Source organism: Trichoderma citrinoviride, assembly GCF_003025115.1.
Source record: "Trichoderma citrinoviride strain TUCIM 6016 unplaced genomic scaffold BBK36scaffold_9, whole genome shotgun sequence".
Classification (NCBI taxonomy): Eukaryota; Fungi; Ascomycota; class Sordariomycetes; order Hypocreales; family Hypocreaceae; genus Trichoderma; species Trichoderma citrinoviride.
In genome coordinates this window covers 662,707-683,794 of record NW_020194717.1, presented here as the reverse complement: position 1 = coordinate 683,794, position 21,088 = coordinate 662,707, and the positions used below count along the sequence as shown (strand labels likewise).

Below are 21,088 nucleotides of genomic sequence, written 5' to 3'. Positions count from 1 at the left end.
GGTGCAATATGAGCGCCATCGGTGGCGTAGGCAGCAGCGACAAAGAGGGCAATCCCCGACTTCAGAATTATGCCATGCCATACATACATGTGGGGAGCTTTTCTAAACCTTTGTTTTTCTCAATTAGAATAGCTATCAGAGACTCTTAAAGTCCAAACCCCGACTTTCTTCCTACCATAAACTGTACACTCGAGACTGTATTGTATGACGAAATAGCACTTCAAAAAGTCCATTCAGAAGTAACCAAGGGGCACCCCTGCACCTTGTACAACATTCAACATGAGGAGAACAGATCCATTCAGGCACGCCCAGAGAGTACTTCCAAAACCAGTCGGGTGGAGTACACATCATAGTGTCAGTGAAAGCAGGAGGACATATAAGGAAAGTCAGCAGCTGAATACATGTCTCCAGGGCTTCCTGACTGCATGGTGGGAGCTAGAATAAACCTACAGAGTGAGACCCTTCACACGATAAAGCTAGATGTGTACACGCTGACTACTAACTCAACTCCCTAATAACAGGTCATCATATCATGAGATACTCCAAACATCACCATGCAGCTGATCGTTTTCACAAACATGACCCTCCAAACTGACCAAATGCCATCCAAAGGTCGAGGTGGCCGAGTTCCCCACAAAAGCTGTCAAACAAGATGCAGCTTGGACATCACCGAATCCCTCCTCCTCATCGTGCAAACCAGAAACACCCCCACAGTAATCAAAGTGAAAGCAACCGCAGCAAGCCCAAAGATCCAAAGATCCGGCGATACCGTTGTCGTACTCTCACTCTGTCCTCTCCATTGGAAGAACCCCATGGAAAAGAAGGTCTGCACATATCCAAGGTCTTGTCAGTTGATCAGCAGTTCAGACGTCTTTCCGGATGGGACATACACAAACAAATGTTGCTGGCAAGTAGATCATGCCCAGAACGGCAATGGACTTCATAAGGCTGCCATCTCTCTGGGCGGTTTCCGCCACTGCCAGGCTGCTCTTGGATATGTTTTCGTTGAGCTTTGCATCTTTGCGGCCGATGTGGTTGAGATCCTGTTGCGAGTAGTTTGTCAGCATTGAAGAAGCAGAAATCCTATGCGGTATATAGAATGATGATAGATACCAGCTGCGTTGCAAGCGACATTCCGGCCATGATGTGGTCGCATTCTCTTATAAAATCGTCATATTCGTCCATCAAGTCTTGCAATCTTTCCCTAAGTCGCTTCCCACAATCCTTCAAGGCATCTCGTTTCTGGAACCAGGGAGAAATCTGCACGTCATATCTTATGCCAAAGTCCATGTCCTCGAGTTCCTTTGTATGCTCAACCATCTTGCGCAGCTGGGTTTTCCAGTTCTCCAGTCCGTTCTTAAGATGGCTAATCTTGATCCAGAGCATTGCACAAGTCTCTTCTTCCTCTTCATCCATAGAGTTAATTTCATCTTGCAATGTCTCTGACCTGGCCGTAGTATTGAATGTTGCTGATTGCACAAAGTAAGTCTCAGACAGTAGTTCGCGAGTCTGTAGTATGAGTTTTCTTATGAGTTTTCTTACACGTTGTTGAGACGGTCTTGCCTGATAGAAAGCTTTCAACTCTTCCCTTCATACCGTTGAAGAATGAGCTGGATCTTGATGATGATGGGGAAATTTTCTCCATCGAATGCCGGACGTCTCCCCGAAGCTGTTGTATACCATAGAACCTTTCATTCCTCGACTCGATATCGATCATCCTTTGCACAAACTGCGTATTGCTCTTGCGTACAAGACCGATATGTCTGTCCCTTTCAAATTCTGCGAAAATAGTGGGCAGCATCATAGGGTGAAAGACTTGCCCATCAAATTCGCGCAGCTTAGCTGTAATGATACCAGAATCTGACAGTTTGTGGCCATGGATGAACCGTTGCTCCAAGTTACAGCCGAACCAGATGGCATTCGTAGTCAGGGTGCTCGGAAAGAATGTAACGGTTAAAGCCATATCGTCTGACCAGCTCTCGGCTGTTCTACAATTATATACTAACTGCTATGTGAGCCAATGCAGTTGCTGGAATTTTCAAAGTGGCTCACCTATCGACTCGTCGTATATGATTCGGGAAAAGGTACAGCTTGTGTTTCTGTTGATTGCACGTATAACCGACCTGTGCATATTCAATCTGCTCACCAATTCTGTGAAAACGTGCTCCGAGAAAGGCATCCTGGAGAGACATGACATCCTCCCACCCATGACCAGATTTATGTTGCTGAGTATTTCCTTACTCTGGCTGTTCGAGCCATCGTTCCCATCTCCTGGGCATGAAGGCTTAGCTGGTAGCTGTTCCAACTTCTGAAGCCAAGAGTCCCATTCATTTTCGTCTTTTAGAAGGGTTGACTGTGTATAGGGATCTCCAGCCACCCGAACACCATCATTGCGTCTCTCTTCATGCTTGTATATCCTAAATGCCTCATTTTCACCTCTAGAGAATCTCAACAAGTCCCTATCATTCTTGTCGGGCTCGGACTTTCGACTTATCCAAGACATCTGGAGTGGTATTTGGTGGTTTAACCGGCGCGAATAGGGCGTATGTTGAACGAAGCGTTCTGAGATAAGAAAACGAGTTGGACCAGGGAAGTGTCTTGTGCATACTTATTGCATGAGCTGAGTCACGTTACGATAATCATTTTATACAACTGTCTTCACATTGTGGCTGAGCCATCAATGTCACCTCCGCGGTGTTTGCCTCAGGCAGCGGAAACCAGATTCGTTCACCTGCATGAGGAGCTGCAAAGGCCCGTTCTCGGTGTAAATCCGCCAATCAAGGTATGGAATGGGAGCAAGACAAGGGATGCCCTACATACCCTCAGCTGGTTGAGGCCGTAAGGCGTTTTTTGAAGTTAGGCTGAGGCACTCTTCGGAGGACGAGTCCAGAGGGCAATCCTGGCCAGCATTGACCAGCTGCCAGTTGATACATGATCAACAGGCAGACATTGGAGCGTCGTCGTCTGTGCTCTCCACAGTCTACCATTCGGAGCCTCTCGCCACATCAGGCGCTGCTTCTACTCGCGATATTGGACTGACTGGGCATCGGAAGAAGCGGTGGGTTTGAGGTTGCATATGTATGCGGCCGAGGCAGGTTTTTTGACGTGGCACACGATGACATGCAGCATTTCCCTTACGCCATCCATCGCCGCCATATGCAGAAAGCGCCGGATGAGAGCATTGACTCAGGAGTGTCACACCAATCCTTCTCGGGCGGTAGAGCCTGATTTAGTCGGCAAATGACACAAATTAAAGGGATCACCTTGGGTGATCTGGAAATCGCTAGACACAATTCAACCCATGCCTTATTGCTTTGCCTTCCAGGGCCTAGGGAAAAATGTTGACGCAGGTCATCGACATAAGTTACGGTTCGAAAGAGAGGCTACAAGAGATCCTCGAGGAGATGTTGGGTGAAGAGAACTTCAAGCTTATACAGGTATACGTCCTTGCACTTTTTTCTGTTGTTTGCTCTCATATCTTAGGCACAGCATTCCTGACGCGTCCAGCAGCGCATCTCGAACCAATGGCAGATCAAGCTCATAAGACGACTGACGGTCGTATGATACCATTTTCCCTCCCTGAGCCAATGTATCACGATTCTGACTTGTCATAAGGAGGAGATCAGTGTCATTCAGACAAACATGAGAAGGCACTACCTTCCGACTGCGTGACTGTGGCGTTGCAACCTAACGAAGGGGTTGGACCAACGTAGCTGAATGCTACGGGAAATTGCTTTGTGTTCTATGGTATCATTTACAACAGATCGAAAGACTTGTAATCGTCAATCACATTGCCTTGTTTGGTAGAAGAGTTCCAACCATTCGTACGCTCAATATTCCCATCCCAGAGCCAGCCCTGACAAGGATAGTGGCAGTCTGCGCCATTGCTCATAATTCGTAACATGAACTTGAATCAAAGATCCTGACATTATAACCTCCCGCAACAGAGATAGAGAGTCGGTTTTGGTATTATACAGGTAGAATGTATGGCGGAGCTGAGTCTAGTAATATATCGGGGCGTAAAATGTGCGAATTTCGTCTTCACTCAGCTTTCCGGGTGCCCGAATCCGATACTCGTTTGAGCGCATCTTTAAATAGGGTCACAGAGTCAGTAATGCGATTCAACGTGGTTCTCCATGATTCATGTTTCCACTTGTCGAGAGATCGATTGAATTTACCTCGACGGCATATTGAGTGTCCCAATTTCTCCTCAGGGCAGCTTCCAGCCTTTGTGGAACAATATATTCTCCAGATATGCATTGGGGCTCGTTATTTCTCCAATCTTGAGCGGACTTTGGGTTCGATCGACTGCTGGGCGTATTCAGGGGCAATCGTAGACTGGAAAGGAACTTAGTAATTTGATTAGATGACCTCGAGTCCATTGTTTCGACAGCTTGGCACAAGATGAAGGCTTAGCAATGAGGCATGTTTGCAAAATAATCGAGCAAAAGGCGGAGGGCGGTCTTATTATGCCCTCTGTGTGAAATAACGCCTAACGTAGGGCACCCAGGGGGGTTACAAAAAAAAACACCGGTCTGCCATATAGATTTTAGGTGATGGGCGGCAGACTTTTTTGCAACCCCCCTGGGGTGCACAAGACTGTGGCGTGGGGGAAGGCAGACTCACGTCGGATGCTGAACGTCTGACAAAACATGAATCTATTGACCCCCATGGAGCCGAAATGGGGCCCTCCCGTCACCGGAGTATTCCCCTTGGATGAAAGGCCTGGATATTTATTGGGGCGCAGTGTTGTGGCCGAGCAATATTCGCCTTCCTGAAGTATGCCACATGGCACAACATGATTGCATCCATCAGCCAGTCAGACTGCATCTCCTGTAGTCAGCCGCGAGCGGCTCTAAGGATAAGATAACACCGAAGCGGCTCCCACCACTTATCATTCCCTTACCGAACGCACACCCTATTACAACGAGGCTACGGCCAGTTGCTTTGACCTGCATGAGGTATGTATGTATGTCTCAAAATACGAAGATCAAGAGGTCAATCAATGAGGGGAAGATGTTTCGCATGTGGTACAGAAATTGCAGAAAATGCCCCGGCAGAACTCCAGGAACAATCGAGAACAAAAGGAGTCGTCTGGCAAGGCGTTTTTAGTTCTCCTTTTTGGTGGAGGGGAAGTACGAATGCTACAAAATGACCTCAATCCGCTCATCCCTCAAATTGTTTCGAAGACGCTGGTTGGCCTTATCCATTACACAACGGAGCTGGAGATAATACCCCGGTCTCCTGTGGTATGAAATGTTGCAGAGATAGCTTCAACCGTCGATCCGCACACCTCAAGCCACTCAGGGGTGACGAGGTACCTTAACTCAACGTGCATGCAAAAATGAGGCTGTAGGCACCGATTATTTCTGTGGGTGGCATCATATGTATACCCTTGTCTAGTTGTTGTTGAGTGTGCGAGGCTCTTCACCAAACCAAAAAAAAGGCAACCAAATCCTCTTAGCTAGGGTGGTATGGACAGGCACGCCCAGGTTTTCGCATGAAATATAGTAAGAAGGCATCAAGAGTTAGACGCCCAATCACGTATTTAATACCGCACTCTGGTAAATAGAAATAGAGGAGCTGTTGGCAGGATCTTTTCCTTGGACTCGCAACCTCACACTCTACCTCTACAGCACTTCTGAGCCGCCAATATAACACCACGAGGCTCTCTTTGTCTCACGCGCACCCTCCTTTACTTTTCCGTCTCATTCTATATACTTCTTACAATTTATACCAAGACGATGGTGAACGGTGGCAGTACGCCCGGGAGGCCTGTAAGGTTGATAGCACGTCTCAGAGAGGCGTTCGTGATCAACCCCTGTGACAACGACAAACAATTCATCCCATGTGGGAAACTAAGAGAATTGTGCAATGAGCAGGCTGTCACTCAAGAGCTGGTCAGGGCTTTCCCTAAGCAAGATGCTGCCCTTTGCCAACTACGCGCAAGGTTGATCTGCCATGGACAAGCTCAAGACGGATCCATCATCGCCCAACCGTGCCTCAGGATATTCACCATTCTTGTTCTCCTGGGTCAAGTCAGGCTGATCGAAACATTCCTGAAGCATGGACTGTGCGACAACGACCTTCCGTTTTCCAGTACACCAAGGTTCACAGAGCTGTACTCACCTCAGCGTCAATATGCGACGCATCTAGACTTCCCTGACGAGGACGACCCATACCGCATCATCAAAAGCTTCTTCAATGACCAATGGTCTGTGTTAGCACCATGCTTTACTCCCCCTACCAACGAAGACGAGCGTTGCGATGTCCACGACCTTCATACGCGTGCAATATTACCCATCGAGGAGATCTCCAAGAAACAATACCCAGGTGGGTTTGGATTGGTGGAAAAGGTCAAGATACATAGAGACCACAATGGCTTCGTGAGTAATCTCATTCTTTGCCCTGAAGATACACTGAGCTCTAACCAAGCTAACCAAGGACACAGAAACACGATTATTTTGCCCTCAAGACTATGCATCCCATGACACCGGACGAGAGAGAAAGATTCTTCCAGCAGGAGCTTGATGCTTTTCACCAGGCCCGACCTGGTGGACATATAATAGAGATATGTGCTGCCTTCAAGAAGGGAGAGAAACGCGGGTTTCTCTTCCCCTGGGCTGATGGAGGTACGCTCAATCATCTATGGCGCAGGCCACCCCATGAGATTGTCAAATCCGCAGGGGTCAAATGGCCTGATTTCAGCCGATGGATCTGCGAGCAATGCTACGGCATCATCCACGACCTGTTCGCAATCCATGAACCATATGTCTTGCACGCTACAAACGAAGAGGATCTCTATGGAATCCATGGCGATATCAAGCCAGATAACGTCTTATACTTTACCCAAGACGGCTCACCCTTGGGAACACTTAAGGTCTCTGATCTAGGCCTCATGAAGTTTCACCGACTCATCTCCCGTACCGCACATTCCAAATCCATGGGTTTCGCCTATCAGACGTACAGAGCGCCAGAACATGACCTCAACAAGGTGAGGTCTAGGAAGATTGACATATGGGCGTTTGGCTGCTTATTCGCCGAATTTGCTACATGGGCGATGGGCGGACACAATGCGATTGAATTGTTCAAAACCTATCGGCTCGAGGAGGACAAGGGCAACATTGACGAGAGCAAAGGAGAGTGGTCAGAGGACAACTTCTTCATCCTGAAGAATCGAATAGCGCAAAACAAAGTGGCAAAGCGTAAGAGCTCGGTAGATGCGGTACGTATAATTATCTGAACAATAAACGCAGATGGACCAAAACATAGAAAGAAGATAACGTCTAACGATAGCTTCTCAAAGTGGTTTACAGTGCTTATCAAGGATTTGGGCCCGGATATGGCAAACAGCTTCTTCCCGGATTTCCTCCGATTCATCCAGAACTCGATGCTTGATCCCGACCGGAAACGTCGAGCAGATTGCAAAATGGTGGAGTCCTTCCTCAACAGACTTTTAACCATCCCGCCTGACGATTCTTACTGGAACTTTCCCGGAACGCGGCCATACCCGAACGGCGGTGCTACCTGGACAAGTTCGACGGGAACTCCTACTTGGTAGGATCAACGAATGCTCCAAGTGCGCGATGGTAACTTTGTTCACTAATTTCGGGTGTAGATTCATGGTGTGTAAAGCTCTTTTGTTTCTGAATACAAACATTGATGTCGAGGAGGCAGGACCTCTTGGAACGTTACCTGTTAGTAGTAATATTATCAGCTTCTTGTACAAATATAATTTGACATTCATAACGTGGGAGGCTCCAAAAGACATGGTCGAGGAGAGCAGATGTCGTGCATACATACTTGTAATTTGCGAGACAGCGATGAGACAGCGATGGCAAGCCATCTCAGCCGCAGCTAACAGAGATGATAGGCAGCTAGTAGTCATATGTCTTGAAGCAACCTGACCCCAATGAGGCTGAAATGATACGAGTACTTAAGAGAGAAGAGTTTCTGAAGACAAGTAAACGTACATAAAGACCAAGCAATCCCCCCTATTCTCGAACACAGTCTCCTCTCACCCATAACAAAGGCATTAGAACCCCAGTTTCGCAGTTCCATCCTCCTGCTCTTTCCACAAAGTTATCTCGGATTTTATTATCATGCCTCTCAAGGACGGGATTTACATTATCTCCAGCACCCTCCCTACTAATCCTGTTCTTGATATTGATGCCACTGCCAACCCCTTCAATAGCCCCATCTCCGGTGTAGTTGGTTTGTCAGTTTTCCTCCGCCTCTATACTCCTAAATACGTATCAACTGACATATTCAAAGTACGAGAGACAACTACTACACCACAAACAAACATCAGCAGTGGGTAGTGACCACTCTTCGTCGGGGCGTCTATAGCTTGAAGTCTACTCTCGGTAACGTCTGGATCACTGCTCCGGGTATGCTGTCACTACTTGACCTCTCTACCGGTGTACTTGGGAGAGGATGGAATTGCTGACTTATTCATCTAGCCGATGGTGTTTCTCAGCTTGACACGTCCGTATACGATTCCGTTCATAACGAGGATACCCGTTGGAAAATCACCAATATCACCAGGGACACCTATCAGTATGTGATCTCTTCTAGCCCCTCCCTACTGTACATCTCTCTTCAATGGTAGTGCTTCTGGATTGTAACATGTCATTTCAGAATTGAAAGTGTGCCATTCCCGGACTGCGTCATAGACCTCCAGGGTGGCAGTTCGGCTGATAACACTCATGCGATTCTGTATCCGAATATTAAAAGCGCCAACCAAATCTGGAGGTTTCTCCCTGTTGCAATCTAACAGCATCACGGTTTTATCAGCAATTTCATTCGGATATTGTTACTATAGACTCATCAAGGCTCGTGATAACTAAGAAATTACAATCTCCTCAGCCTTTCCAGTCTTGATGTCAAAGAGGAAGCCCCGTGCCGTGTCCTTAAGCCCTTGCCTGATAAGCTTGTCTGTACGAAGCCATTCGAGGTCATTTCTAACGCTGGCTGCCATGCTATAGCCGAGCATTAGCAAACACGATTCCAACTTTTGCCGCTATAAGACTTGAACTTACTCTGTGTTTCCGCCCCAGTAAATGTGGTCAATTTCCTCCGAATGAGCCTTGCCTAATCGCGTGTTCAAGGCGTCGCGCATCCAGTCGTCGGTAAACGTTAGTGTGCCGCAATCCGTGTGATGGACGATGACGAGCTCATCAATCCCGAATCTCGCGTCCAGGAGGAGGATATCCCGAACCGCGTGGCGAATGTGCCCACCAGCATTGCGGGAGACCATGACCACTGGTTCGTAATCAGCCTCTGGGCGATTTGCTCTGCCTTATTCTGACATACTTTCGCCGTTCGGCACCCCAAGGTTCAAGTCGATGAACTTATCAACGCTGCATCGAGGGTCCACACAAGCCACTGTCAACGTTCGAAGGCAATTTGATCAGTCAGTCCCCGGACATAGTGAGAATTAGCTTCGTATCAACATACCAACAATGGTGAGTCGAGGCTTGGCTTCTCTGGTCGCTTCGGCAAGTGTAGGTAATGGGACAAACTCCTTGGGTCTATCATTTTCAAGTTAGGAGCGTCCCATCACACGTCGGATATGGCGAGAACAGACTCGTGAGTTGCAATGAGATCAGCAACAGTCTCGGCCATTTTCTTGCTCAAACTCCTGAAGTTGATAATGGCTGGATGGTCTATATGCAGCCTAACGGCGTTGTAGATTGTTGAGCTTGATAGCTGTTTCACGATGAGGAGGTTCAAGGCCTTTATATCTTGTTTACCAACCCATAGCACGGATATCAGTACATATAGCGGCCCAATGTAAAGTCGTCGGGAAACCTACATTCTTGACTTGGACATGCATGCCATACACGCAAAATGCTCTTACGAAAGAGGGATTTACTACATAAAGTGAAGAATGTCATCACCCAATGCGGGTGTAGGATTCGCTCATCCGCCCAAGCGTAGTCGGGCGCTCGTAGTCCATCCGAGACTCATCAGCACATAAATTCCATGCTATGTCAGAAAAGGCGCACAACTCAACTGTACATTTCGCCCGGCTATTATGAGAAGAGAGTCTCCAGCCCGCGAGGGCGCTGGTGCAGCGATGACGAGCAAAACAAGAAGGGTTTAAGTTAGACCATTCACGGCACGACGATTGTGCACTAATGAAAGCAATGGTCTGAGCCGCCTACATAGGTAGGCATTGTTTACACAGAGGGGAGAGAGTAGGTGCCAGGGTGTAATTCCAGCCCAATCCAACCTCGACAGTAACATACGACCTGGCTAGGCGTCTTCCTTCCTCTGTGTTGCTCCTCTTCCTTATTCTATTCCAAGTATCTTCAGACTTTCAGCATCCCTTGGAGCAGAGCTCGGCGCTTTCCAGTAATTGAACGAGTGTCTCACACGGCCAAGGTATAGAAACAAAGGTGGCAATATGCGAAGTCGCCACAGTTCGGCAGACCCGAAGTGCACACGCAGAAACATTTTCCTTCTTGTGATAATGACGGTTCAGAGGTTGGCTCAGAAAAGCAACGTTTCGCTTTGGCCTTCCATGTGGTGGTTGGGCATCTCCGGGACGTTTTCCAGTCCCTACTATTACCCATCATCACGCTCTCCAATATGACTGCCATCGACATGTTGCATAACGGCACAAATGTCAGGCTCTCATCCACCGCGCAGAATTCACATTCACCACTGCATCATATCGATCCAAACGACGTGCGAGGCCCCTTCCCCTGGTTAAGGTGACCAGCATTCCGGGCTGAGACAATACGCTCTACAATTCAGCGGCCCCGAGGATCCCCGGGCACGAGCGAGTCTGAAGCGCTCAGGCGACCGGCGGGAAACGGCGAGGTCAAGATGAATAAAGCCGCCTTCACCGTCGAAGCAGACTCACAGCTGACACGGGGCCAAGTTCATGGCCTGGGTCAGTGCAGCTGCCCGAGCAGGAGAAGGCTAGCTTCGATTGATGTTGGCGCCATCATAGTTTTTGATGCTTGTTCGAGGACAAAGGAGCAACTCAGAGCAACTCAAAAGTGGCCAGAGTGATGCCGACGGTGTCTATTGAGAGGAATGCCATGCCTTGTCTCGTCAGGTGAAAGTGGCATGGTGGCTGACCTTTGTGTATCCAGAGCGCCGCCGCATCATCTCGGCACGGTTGGCACTACAAGTCAATCCCTCATAGCAGCGTGCAGCAAACTCTGCCATGCCATGCCATAAATTCTACATTGTTGAGGATATGTTGTGTCCAATAGAAGCACGGGAGAAGTAAGAGGTGCTGTTTTCAGGAGCGACATACTGAGGCCTTCGTAGATGCATCCTCGGCCACATCCGCTACTAAACCCACATCGAGCTGTTGTTCGTCAGCCAGCAAGACCAAAAGTCCAACGTTACATAACACGTTTACCACGTTTGGCTTACTACCAGGGCTTTCTTGCCATTTAACCTGGCCACTTCATATATGTCAATGATTTCGAAAGAGGCTGAAACTATATTGCAATTTGGTACACTATTCGGTTGCTAATTCGAACTTTGGAATAAGACATGGAGCAACCAACAGACAGATGTCAGATAGACTGCTGTAAACTGAAGCGGAACTGCTCCCATCATTACCTAAGTATTCCGTACTTGTAGGTGGGTAACAGGCCCTATGTAGACATCTCCCGGCGTGTTCCTGACAGGGGTGTCCAAGCATAGCAGTAGACATATCGTGCGAATCTGGCCTACCATTGGACTGACTCGTGGGATCGACAGGGTATCGAACAAGGGTCTACCAACGGTTCCTGCGTGCCGTCTTTCCCGCGGAGCCGTGCTTTTCATACAGATTGTTGGTCCGGTCTTGAAAGACCGCTGATGAGGAGCCTTTTGCATGCAGCAGGAGATTACCTGCCGCATGTGATGCCCGCAAGCCGCCGACTCGAAAGACACGATCATGTTGATGCGCCAACTTGTGATGATTGCTTCTTCTTCCTTCTCTTCGCTTTGTTCTCCCACCTAAACGAATTCTTTCCTTTTCCAATCCCCTTCAGTAGCCAGCTACTCAATGCAGGCTACTTGTCAATTCGTCTTTCCATTTCCCTTCCCTTCAAGTTGTCTCCTCATCTACTATGGGCATTTTCAGTCATGTCCGCCTCGCCTGGGTTGTGCTTATGACCGGTCTGATGACTGCAATGGGCGATAAACCTCTCGTTACCTTTCCCGCCGCCTTTGAAATAGACTTACTATTTCCTCACAATGCAACTTACGCTCCCAGCCCGCTGATGCCCATCGTGTTTGCGGTACAGAATCCAGCTGTGACTCCGATAGACGCCACAATCAAGTTCGACTTGTGGCAAGGCAACAACAAGAGATCGCCGGGCTGGGTTGGCAACGTACCCATTACTATCGGCCTCGACGTGGCCACCCAGAGCCAGAAGTCCAACGACCCTCTCCTGCTCAGCGCTCCTGTCAACACTATTGCCTACCCGGACGGCGTATGGACCATTGCCTGGAGCCTGGAGTACGACAACTGCTCTACCTTCTTCAGCTTGGCGCACAGCGAAACCTTCTACACCGTCTTCACCGTGAGCAAGTCTGGGCAGGCACCAGATCTCGAGGTGGCCACATCCGCCGAGGTTTGCGGCGCCGCGAATGCCCTAGCATACAACTTCACCTTTTACGAGTCACTGTGTGACCTTCTCCCGACTCCGACCACCAACCCGTGCGCGGTGACAATCGATTCTGCAGCCGCGTCCAGCCTAACTGCCTTGGCCAGGGCCACAGGCTACGTCTGCTCGCCGAATTCGAACCTCACATGTCCGACTTCATTCCCCGCTTTTGGCAGCCCTCGCGTAACAGCATCGTCGACATTACTTACGCTGCTGGCGGTACTGGTTGCCCTGATCTATCTTGGATGAATGTGGAGGCATGCCCTTTCACCTAAAGCCCGCGGGTTCTTCCCCTTGTTCAGTCAGTTGGCCTCGATACTATATTTTGGGCCGTTCTTCTATCACCATAATGTCAGACTGTTTGCGGCATGAACATTAGATACAAAATCAGCAGTCCAAACCCTGTTTTGTGGTGTTCAGTCGTGTTCAGTGCTCGTCCAAATTAAGCATCTATATAAGCATGGTGCATCATCAATTCCCACCCAGTCTTACCTTACATACGATTAGTTTGGAACACTGCTAAGCCGATTGGGAAAGGATTTTCAGGATATTCGCTACAGAAGATCTACGACAGGGTCTATTGAGATTCTTAAGGTCCTGCCTGAACAGCTGGATACTCAGCTTCACTTCATTTTGCCCCCTCAAATATCTTAGAGACCACTGTTGAGAATAGCATAGATAGACAGTATCACATAGCAACTGAAGGAATTCCTTTAGCAATACCCGCCAGTAATAGCTTTCAGCCGGATACTCCCTGGCCACTCCGCCGTCACCTAACCACCCTGGTCTGAATACCCATGTCGGCATGGAGACAGTCGACCACCTTCGGCTGATATCAAGCTGTAGGCGCTTTCGGGCGTTATTTCTTTCCCAAGATGCACAGGGAAAGGCCCCACCGAACTAGGTACTTGCAACAACCAACCGACTTCACTCCTTGTCAACCCTCTCTGCGGTCTTGTGAGGGTCTGATCTGTCAATGTTGAACAGGCCATCAGACAAAAGCGAAGCGACCACTTTTGCCGTCTTAGATCTCTACACTGGTGCTTATACCGTCCCTATTTCCACCAACAGCCAATGTCTTAATGTGCCGAGGTATGCGCTCGGTGCAACGTTGTATAGCCGCTAGGAGCAAAGAGTTTGGGCCGCGATGCCTCAACATTGCTTTGCCTAGCACATTAAGAAGGGGACCAAGAAGGAGCTACTATCAACGATCCTTCGATAATACATATCGAGCCTCCTGATAACCTACAAGTCCTTGCCTTGAATTGCCATCAATTCTTCCAACCTATCGCTTATCTCCAGATCCAATCTCCTCATCGCATTCTTTGATCCAATCCTGCTCGTTCAACAGCACTCCATCCCTTATACAGCCTCTAGAGCCCAGTGATGGCATATATCCCATCTCTTTGCATGTAACACCGCCCATTAACCGTGGGTCATGGCAGCAGCCACCCTCCTGAAATCGACTCTCGATGGAAGCTTAATCCGCTTGGCTCCTTCAAGGCTGCCCCTGGACATTAATTCCACACCAGTCGTGCCGCGTTCCCGTCCAACGGCAACCTCGCTTCGCGCTCCTCAGCGACTGAGCCTCATCACCCCGGTAGAACCCATGGCCCAGCTCACCCACGCTAACCATCATCAATGGCTCAAATGTCTCGTGCGGGTCAATCATTGGTTATATTATGTCTGTTGGTCGGTGACAATTTACGGAAGTTAAAGGGCTTTGGGGTCTTTTGTTTACATACGACTACAACGGCCAGCTGGCTCGTTGTATATCTGCGTTCCTTACCAAAGCCTTCTGGGAGCACGCCTGATACAAGAAGTTTCTCTGGTCATACGATTTGTGGCTCATACACGCTCGCTTCCCATCTACATGCAATATGCTCCGGTTCTGGTATTCATACAATTAGCTTCAAATACCTTTGCTGTTTTACATCAGGATATATCTACGATTGCGCTCCACAAGGTACAGTCAAACTGCCACTCTTCCTATCTATGCAGAACTAACTGGCTGACTTGGTTTAATAAGTCACCCGCTATTAAAGATTCGCGAGGGATAGTATACTCATCACTGCAAATGCCGGCTCATAGGTTGCAGAGTTGCAGAACAACGTAAACCCACGATAAAATCTTCCTGTCCTTCACGTGGCAGCGAAGCTTGTCGTATGCTCTGCCGTCTTCGCATCCCGGCCTCTTTCCAGTCACGGCGGGTGCATAACTCGATGCCGCCTTCCCTCAGATCTTCCGCGTGGCTTCGGCCGCGCGGTGCCTCCCTTGGACTTCTATATATCACCCTTGCCACCTTGTCCTCCTTCATCAGCACATCTTCCGCCGAATCAACGCACCCTCAGCTCCCTGCTAGCACCGGTAATCAAGAAGAGGGCGACCGAATTGGCAACTGGACCTCCTTGACCTGTTCGGATCCAGCTGCTGAAAATGCTCTGTTTACGGGCTGCGCCCAGCGCTGGTCGGAGTTGGACGCCGACGATGCTTGGAAAGACGTCATCCGAGTCTGGACTCAATATGACAAGGGCAAAACCACTTTCAGTGCATCCGTCATGAACACGCTTCACGCCCCTAACAAAACGGACTGTGGATTGCTCGCAGGAGGCAATTGTGATCAGACCCTACCTTGCGGCTATTTTGAAGGAACTGACGGTAAGGGTGGTTCGGGGCCCGCGGCCACTGAGATTTATAACTCTTTCAACATGATTAACGAGGTAAGTCTCATCCCTCCGGCCTTGATGCAAGTTAGCTGACACAGATTCGCATTTCAGCTATACTACGATTTATACGGCCAATTTTACTCATCTGCACAAGCCAACATGTTCTCGATTATGTCCATGGAGGACACCTTCGCACCGGTGCGTCCGAAACATAACGAGAAGTGGCTCCTGATATTACGCAACCTGCTGGATCTCGGCGTCACGGCAATCACCGCGGCATACTTGGACGGATGTGAGTCCCAGCTTGCTTCCTCTTCCTCTCATGAACCACCGCATCGACACCTGCTGACCTCACCCCCTCCCCCAGATTTTGGAGGTCTGCCGAGTCTTGTCGCTCTGGGAGACGCCGGCGCCAACACAGCCAAAGATATCGTTAATGCCACCCTCGTGTTAGGAACTGCAGTCATTCCCGCTACGGTCGATGGCAGCTCAAAGTAAGTGCCATCGTTGCTCGTTGTTAGATCACTGAGTGCAGGGGTTACTCTGCGGCTATCAACGCAATGGTGCTGGGCCATTTCACTAAGAGCAAACTCGCTGACCAGATCTATGCAGTAAACAATGGACACCAAAGGCCCAGGCAACCTTCAGTGCCACCATGGGACAGGTGGTCTCCGGCTGGGCCACTGTTGTCGAAAACCAGGTCTATACATTGTTCAATGGATCAGAAGCCTCTGTCCAGCTCCTCGGATCTATGATTGCCAATGGCAATCTCATCGAGTGTAACGGCAGTTCGGTTACAGACACGGAGAACCTCCTGGGGGACCACATCCAGAAAGTCTTCTACGGCTTGTCCATCCCGGCCCTCTGGACCGTCTCCGGCACTCACGCCTTCGTTGTTGACTCGGGCTATCCCTGCGGCACGGTTAACCCGTTGACCCAGTACATGACCGAGGACACCCAAGAAGCCACCTATTCATGTCATAACGGCAGCTTGTATTATCTAGTCTATCCTGACGGCGGTAACCCGACCCATTTCACCGCACCACCGGGACTGGACGAACTCGTCTCGGGGCGCTGGGGTAACCTCACCTTGTCCGATCTCATCGCGGGATCCGTCAACACGTACGTCGCCAACGGCAACGCGAATGGAGGGGCCCCCGCCAGCCCACAGAGCCAGCAGACTCTGCAAGACCTCGCGAAGAAGGACATCACGACCCCCGGCTTCATCACCCTCCCGGTGTGCAGCCCCCAGGTTGCCTGGGCCTCGTGGTCAAAGTCCAACGCCAGCGCCCCGAGCTACCCCTGCAACGCGCTGTAGAGCGTGTGACCCAGTGCAGCGGTTACACCTACGAGGACCAGACCAGCTCCGCCACCCCGACCGTGTTCGACTGCCGGACCGTCATCACCGAGTCAAATTCGCTGTATGGCTCGAGCGGCCTCATCGGCGCGAAAGGGTACATGGGCTGCGATACCTTAGTAGCGTGGGCAGTCAGCAATACACTATCTCCGAGGAGAGAGGCCATCGCAGTTTGCTTTGTTAGAGCGGCAAAGCAGGCAACCTTTGGCAACTCCTCGTCTCTCCTCAGCCACCTTACGGGGAGGCATCCATGTCGACGGCATCATCAGGCTTCAGCTACCAAAAGACCATAATATGCGGTAAAAAGCTCTTTCAAATTGCTCTCACAAATCCCCAGCGTTTAACATTCGCTAGATTCATATGTGCTAAGCTAGCAAAAACAAAAGGCCACGCCCAAGATCTATTTCAGTGATTTTTTTCCTCCTTGCCGTCTAGTGTTCCGCCCTGCATTAAATTCATGATGTGCCTCCCATTGCTCGCCGCAAAAAAATCATGATGCCAAGGGATTCAGCATGTTCTGTTCTTTATTTTGTTTTTGTCTTCTTTTTCGGGTTTCTGAGGCAGAACACACGCAGAGTCAGATGTGCACACACGGCGGCTTCCGAGCTACAACGGGCCTCCTTGGACGATCCCCAAGTGCCACTGGCAGCTGAGCCGGCAGACTCATCAAATTCCGACGCGTATTCTGCCTCGGTGGACGGATTCAAGTTCCACAATGTTTCATGTTCTCTCCCCTGTCGTCTTTGCGGACCTCCGCATTCGCTCGATATATATGGCTCAAAATATCGATGAGTCCCAGTCCAGAATGTCTATACGCCAGTACAGCTCCGAAAGTCGTCAATCAGTTGGCAATGTTATAGATGCTGTAGATCCGTCAGTCAACATGCCATGCTGCTATAGGGCAATCAGTCACTTACTTAATATCCTCCCGGTAGGACGGGCTCATGACGCCGTTCCTGGTCCCATTGCCCTGTGCTCCATTTTGGCCGGGGGCCATGTTGACGACGCCGCCGTTGGCAATCAGCATGGCCTCTGAGCAGTTGGGCGTCTTGCGCTTCTTGTTCTTGCCTCGGAGCTGGCTAATGTGCTCAAAGTAGCCATCGGGCACCTCGGTGATGTACTTGCCGGAGAAGACTCCGACCTCGAACTCCTTGACCTCGCTTCCTTCTCCAGCCGCTTCGACGCAGGCCGCCTTGAGGTCATCCAAGCTCTGGAAGATGACCTTGTCCGCCTGGATGTTCTCGGCAACTTGTTCGGTGGTTCTGTTGTATGCCACAAGTTCTAAGGGGAAGCTGGTCAGCAGGCTGCAGGAGCTATGGGGGTTTTAAAGGACGTTTCTTACCATCAGGGTCGGCGAGATCGATTCCGTACTGGAGAAGTGGCACTGGGTTAGCACAACTCGAGGCTTAGTCGGGATCAGACTTACGATGTGCTGGTTCATGATCTCGGGAGAACATGAGACAACGTAGACACGAGTTGCTCCAGCTTCCCTAGCCATTTGCACCTGAAACACAGTCAGCCACCAGATTCTTAAGGTGATCAGTTCCAGTCGTAGCAGCGATAGCTACTCGTGACCGAGTTTACACATACAATCTCACGCGATGTGTTTCCTCTCACGATGGAGTCGTCAACGATGCAAATCGCCTTTCCGTCAAACTCGGATTCGATAGGGGAGAGCTTTCGACGGATGCCCTTCTTTCGAGCCTCTTGGCCAGGCAAGATGAAAGTGCGGAAGACAAAACTGAAGTTAGCTCCTGGTGCCCGAATTGCCACGCGAGAGTATCTTACCATAGCGGTTCTTCACGAAAGCATTTGAGTACGGACGATCCAGACAGCTTGCCAGAGTAGCCGCGGCCGTGTTACTAGTCTGATTGGCAGGTTAGTGGAAAATTCGAAGACGTGAAACTCCCTGGTAGGTGTATGTAGATGGGACTGGACTGATCCTCACCTCTGGAACCGGGATGACTGGAATTGCACATGTTAGCTCTAATCCGTCAGCGCTTTCAAGGGGCTCAGTTACATACCAACATCGATCTCCGCAATCTCCTTTTCAGTCAGGACCTCCCTCATCTTCTTTGCCAGCTTAACACCCATGTTTTGCCGGCTGCGGTGCACGGAAATGCCATCAATGCAGCTGTCAGGTCGAGCCAGGTAGACGTACTCGAAGACGTCAGGGGTATACGATTTCGGCTCCACGATCTGGCGGAAGTGGACAGTGCCGTTCTTCTGGCAGAAGACGGCCTGGCCGGGCTTGATGTCGATGATATCGGTGAATCCAAGCTGTCTGAGAGCAACGGATTCCGAGGCGAGGAAGTAATCCTTGGCGCCAGGCAGGGTTTGAGACGGTCGAGAGCCGAAGCAGAGAGGTCGAATGCCGTTTGCGTCTCTGTGATTAGTCGAGTCAACATTAGTCCAATCTCCTGGCATGGTAGTCAAAGGAACGTACCTGAAACCTAGAATACCAAATCCAGTGACCATGGCAGTGCAAGCATAAGCTCCCTGGCACTTGGCATAGACGTCACGCAGAGAGGCGAAGATGTCGTCGACGTTGACTCGAGCCTTGCCGAGCTCATTAAGCGAATGGGCAAAAACGTTGAGCCTGTGGCTTGAGGTCAGAAATTGCCCATGGGAATCATCCAGCCAGCACACGATTATGAAGACGTAGAGACGCACAGGAGCTCAGAGTCCGAGTCCGAGTTGATGTGTCGGCGGGCCTCGCTGTCCAGGAACTCGCGAAGGTAGTCGGGGTTGATGAGGTTGCCGTTGACGCTGATGGACAGGCCAAAGGGGGAGTTGACGTATAGCGGCTGCGCTTCAGATCTATTGGCTCTGTATCAGCACTCCGCTCGAAGCATCGGTCGAATGGCTAGAGCATCACATACGCAGACGAGGTGCCGGCGGTGGGATAGCGGACGTGGGCAATGCCGAAAGCACCAGGCAGCTGCTCGAGGAGAGCAAACCCGTCAAACTCGGAAAAGACCTTTTGCGCCATGCCCAGGCCCTTCCGCTGGTAGACTCGGCCTCCGTTACAGACTGAGATACCGGCAGCATCCTGGCCTCGCTATTTTTTCCTCCATTCCCTATTAGCTTCGAGCTCAACAGGCGTGGCCACGGACAGGAGTCAAACTTGCGTGTTGGAGGTAGTAGAGACTCTCGTGCAGCTCGATGGCAGCCGTAGTGGCCTCCGGGTCGCCGAGCTAGATTCCAGGAAATTGTGCAGAGTTAGCAAAGATCCTTGCCAGCGTTGCAGCGGGATTCTCTCTGGAGGAGACGAACCATCAAGCCAGTGACGCCACACATCTTGACGACGGTTCACGACGGATTTGGCGGAAATGAAACAATCGTGAGCCTCAGCTGTTGACAATCAGCACGACAACGCAGAGATGCGCTGCAGAGATCGCAATGGACGCTCGTGGTGACGCGGGTTGCGGCGCAAAACGTCTCGATTGGAGGCAAGTTTTGGCGCAAAGAAGTCAAGTTTCGCGATTAGGATTTTTTTTTTTTTTTTAAACCCCGCAGGATCTGCCAGACTAGATCCATCAAACGGCCTGCAAGGGAACGTGGGGTTCACATAGTACCTACATGGAATGGTCTCTGACCCCCAAAGGCTTCTAGTAGTTGATGCCGAGCCGTACACTTCAGTCTTATAACCCCCATCTGAGATGATGTCTTGCTGTCCCCCACTGTATATTCTCTGTTACTATCCTCTCTGATGCTTTCTGATGCTATTCCAGTCCTCGAATCCCTTCAACTTCAGGGGTGATGCCTTGTAGCTCGGGCAGTGCGGGAAAAGTGGCAAGACACTGGCCTCCGATGTCGTCCTCCTCACTGAAGAGAACAAGTGGGGACGCTGCAGAGATAACAGACAGTGAGCCATGCCTGAAGAATCGACAGCCACAGGCTAAGATGGTGAGCATACATATTATAGAACGCAGCATGCATCTTGGAAGCGTTGTCTTATTGTACATGCAAGGCAACGGCTGGATGCAGCGCGCTTAGCATCCCTTGTGTAAGTGCGTGCTTCCGTGATGCGTCTCGAACACCATGCCTGTACTCCGTAGGCACATAATACCCAGCTAGATACAGGGGTTGTCTCTTCCATGCGTTACACTTGTCCACGACTCAACCATGGCAACCCTTGTCTTTCCAACTGGCTGGACCTCATTCGATATTCTGTTTCTCTATACCGTAGTCCTTGCGACAAATTGAGGGATCAGATCAAGCTGACCTTGTTTGCTCTACCTCATTCATATAACAAATTAGCAGTTTTCATCTGCATGCTATTCTTCCAGTTAGTATCACGATTCTCCCAAGCCTATGTCATCAGCATGCGCTACAACTCACCACTCCCTTTAATTCCTACATCAGGTTAATTAAAGACAACAGCTGAATTCCTCTTCTATCTTAACATGTGAATAGGATAGAGTCTCATAAAGCCTTCA

At 50.0% G+C, this 21,088-nt stretch overlaps 9 protein-coding genes across 9 annotated transcripts; 5 read left to right on the top strand and 4 right to left on the bottom strand.

The window, feature by feature from the left end:
- Positions 1-643: 643 nt before the first annotated feature.
- BBK36DRAFT_1121641 (hypothetical protein) lies at positions 644-2,503 on the bottom strand (the record flags this gene model as incomplete). The annotated part of the gene is made up of 5 exons (XM_024890848.1): positions 644-826; positions 891-1,043; positions 1,114-1,469; positions 1,543-2,001; positions 2,053-2,503. The coding sequence occupies 5 exons, from the start codon at positions 2,501-2,503 to the stop codon at positions 644-646; spliced, it is 1,602 nt and encodes a 533-aa protein (XP_024748505.1).
- An 835-nt stretch (positions 2,504-3,338) lies between these two features.
- On the top strand, positions 3,339-3,672 carry BBK36DRAFT_1121434 (hypothetical protein; the record flags this gene model as incomplete). Its single annotated transcript, XM_024890826.1, has 3 exons — positions 3,339-3,437; positions 3,508-3,558; positions 3,616-3,672. 3 exons carry the CDS (start codon positions 3,339-3,341, stop codon positions 3,670-3,672), a joined length of 207 nt encoding a protein of 68 aa, XP_024748504.1.
- A 335-nt stretch (positions 3,673-4,007) lies between these two features.
- Positions 4,008-4,295, bottom strand: BBK36DRAFT_1104587 (hypothetical protein; the record flags this gene model as incomplete). Its single annotated transcript, XM_024889188.1, has 2 exons — positions 4,008-4,088; positions 4,179-4,295. Coding segments are annotated over 2 exons (198 nt in total), but the record flags the coding sequence as incomplete, so codon positions are not given.
- A 1,449-nt stretch (positions 4,296-5,744) lies between these two features.
- Positions 5,745-7,561, top strand: BBK36DRAFT_20995 (kinase-like protein; the record flags this gene model as incomplete). Its single annotated transcript, XM_024897908.1, has 3 exons — positions 5,745-6,386; positions 6,452-7,225; positions 7,307-7,561. 3 exons carry the CDS (start codon positions 5,745-5,747, stop codon positions 7,559-7,561), a joined length of 1,671 nt encoding a protein of 556 aa, XP_024748502.1.
- A 541-nt stretch (positions 7,562-8,102) lies between these two features.
- BBK36DRAFT_1204422 (carbohydrate-binding module family 13 protein) lies at positions 8,103-8,791 on the top strand (the record flags this gene model as incomplete). The annotated part of the gene is made up of 4 exons (XM_024897308.1): positions 8,103-8,218; positions 8,275-8,390; positions 8,463-8,559; positions 8,641-8,791. 4 exons carry the CDS (start codon positions 8,103-8,105, stop codon positions 8,774-8,776), a joined length of 465 nt encoding a protein of 154 aa, XP_024748501.1. The 3' UTR covers positions 8,777-8,791.
- A 246-nt stretch (positions 8,792-9,037) lies between these two features.
- On the bottom strand, positions 9,038-9,627 carry BBK36DRAFT_1204417 (hypothetical protein; the record flags this gene model as incomplete). Its single annotated transcript, XM_024897307.1, has 4 exons — positions 9,038-9,264; positions 9,316-9,387; positions 9,460-9,533; positions 9,590-9,627. 4 exons carry the CDS (start codon positions 9,625-9,627, stop codon positions 9,038-9,040), a joined length of 411 nt encoding a protein of 136 aa, XP_024748500.1.
- A 2,456-nt stretch (positions 9,628-12,083) lies between these two features.
- On the top strand, positions 12,084-12,872 carry BBK36DRAFT_1142181 (hypothetical protein; the record flags this gene model as incomplete). Its single annotated transcript, XM_024893507.1, has 1 exon — positions 12,084-12,872. The coding sequence occupies one exon, from the start codon at positions 12,084-12,086 to the stop codon at positions 12,870-12,872; it is 789 nt and encodes a 262-aa protein (XP_024748499.1).
- Positions 12,873-14,845: 1,973 nt separating this feature from the next.
- Positions 14,846-16,607, top strand: BBK36DRAFT_1204414 (hypothetical protein; the record flags this gene model as incomplete). The annotated part of the gene is made up of 4 exons (XM_024897306.1): positions 14,846-15,343; positions 15,401-15,581; positions 15,693-15,783; positions 15,902-16,607. The coding sequence occupies 4 exons, from the start codon at positions 14,846-14,848 to the stop codon at positions 16,605-16,607; spliced, it is 1,476 nt and encodes a 491-aa protein (XP_024748498.1).
- A 952-nt stretch (positions 16,608-17,559) lies between these two features.
- On the bottom strand, positions 17,560-19,946 carry BBK36DRAFT_1122292 (Amidophosphoribosyltransferase; the record flags this gene model as incomplete). The annotated part of the gene is made up of 12 exons (XM_024890930.1): positions 17,560-17,927; positions 17,989-18,016; positions 18,073-18,150; positions 18,237-18,397; positions 18,435-18,513; positions 18,595-18,611; positions 18,671-19,032; positions 19,093-19,245; positions 19,320-19,466; positions 19,529-19,703; positions 19,774-19,843; positions 19,923-19,946. The coding sequence occupies 12 exons, from the start codon at positions 19,944-19,946 to the stop codon at positions 17,560-17,562; spliced, it is 1,662 nt and encodes a 553-aa protein (XP_024748497.1).
- Between the last annotated feature and the right edge of the window lie 1,142 nt (positions 19,947-21,088).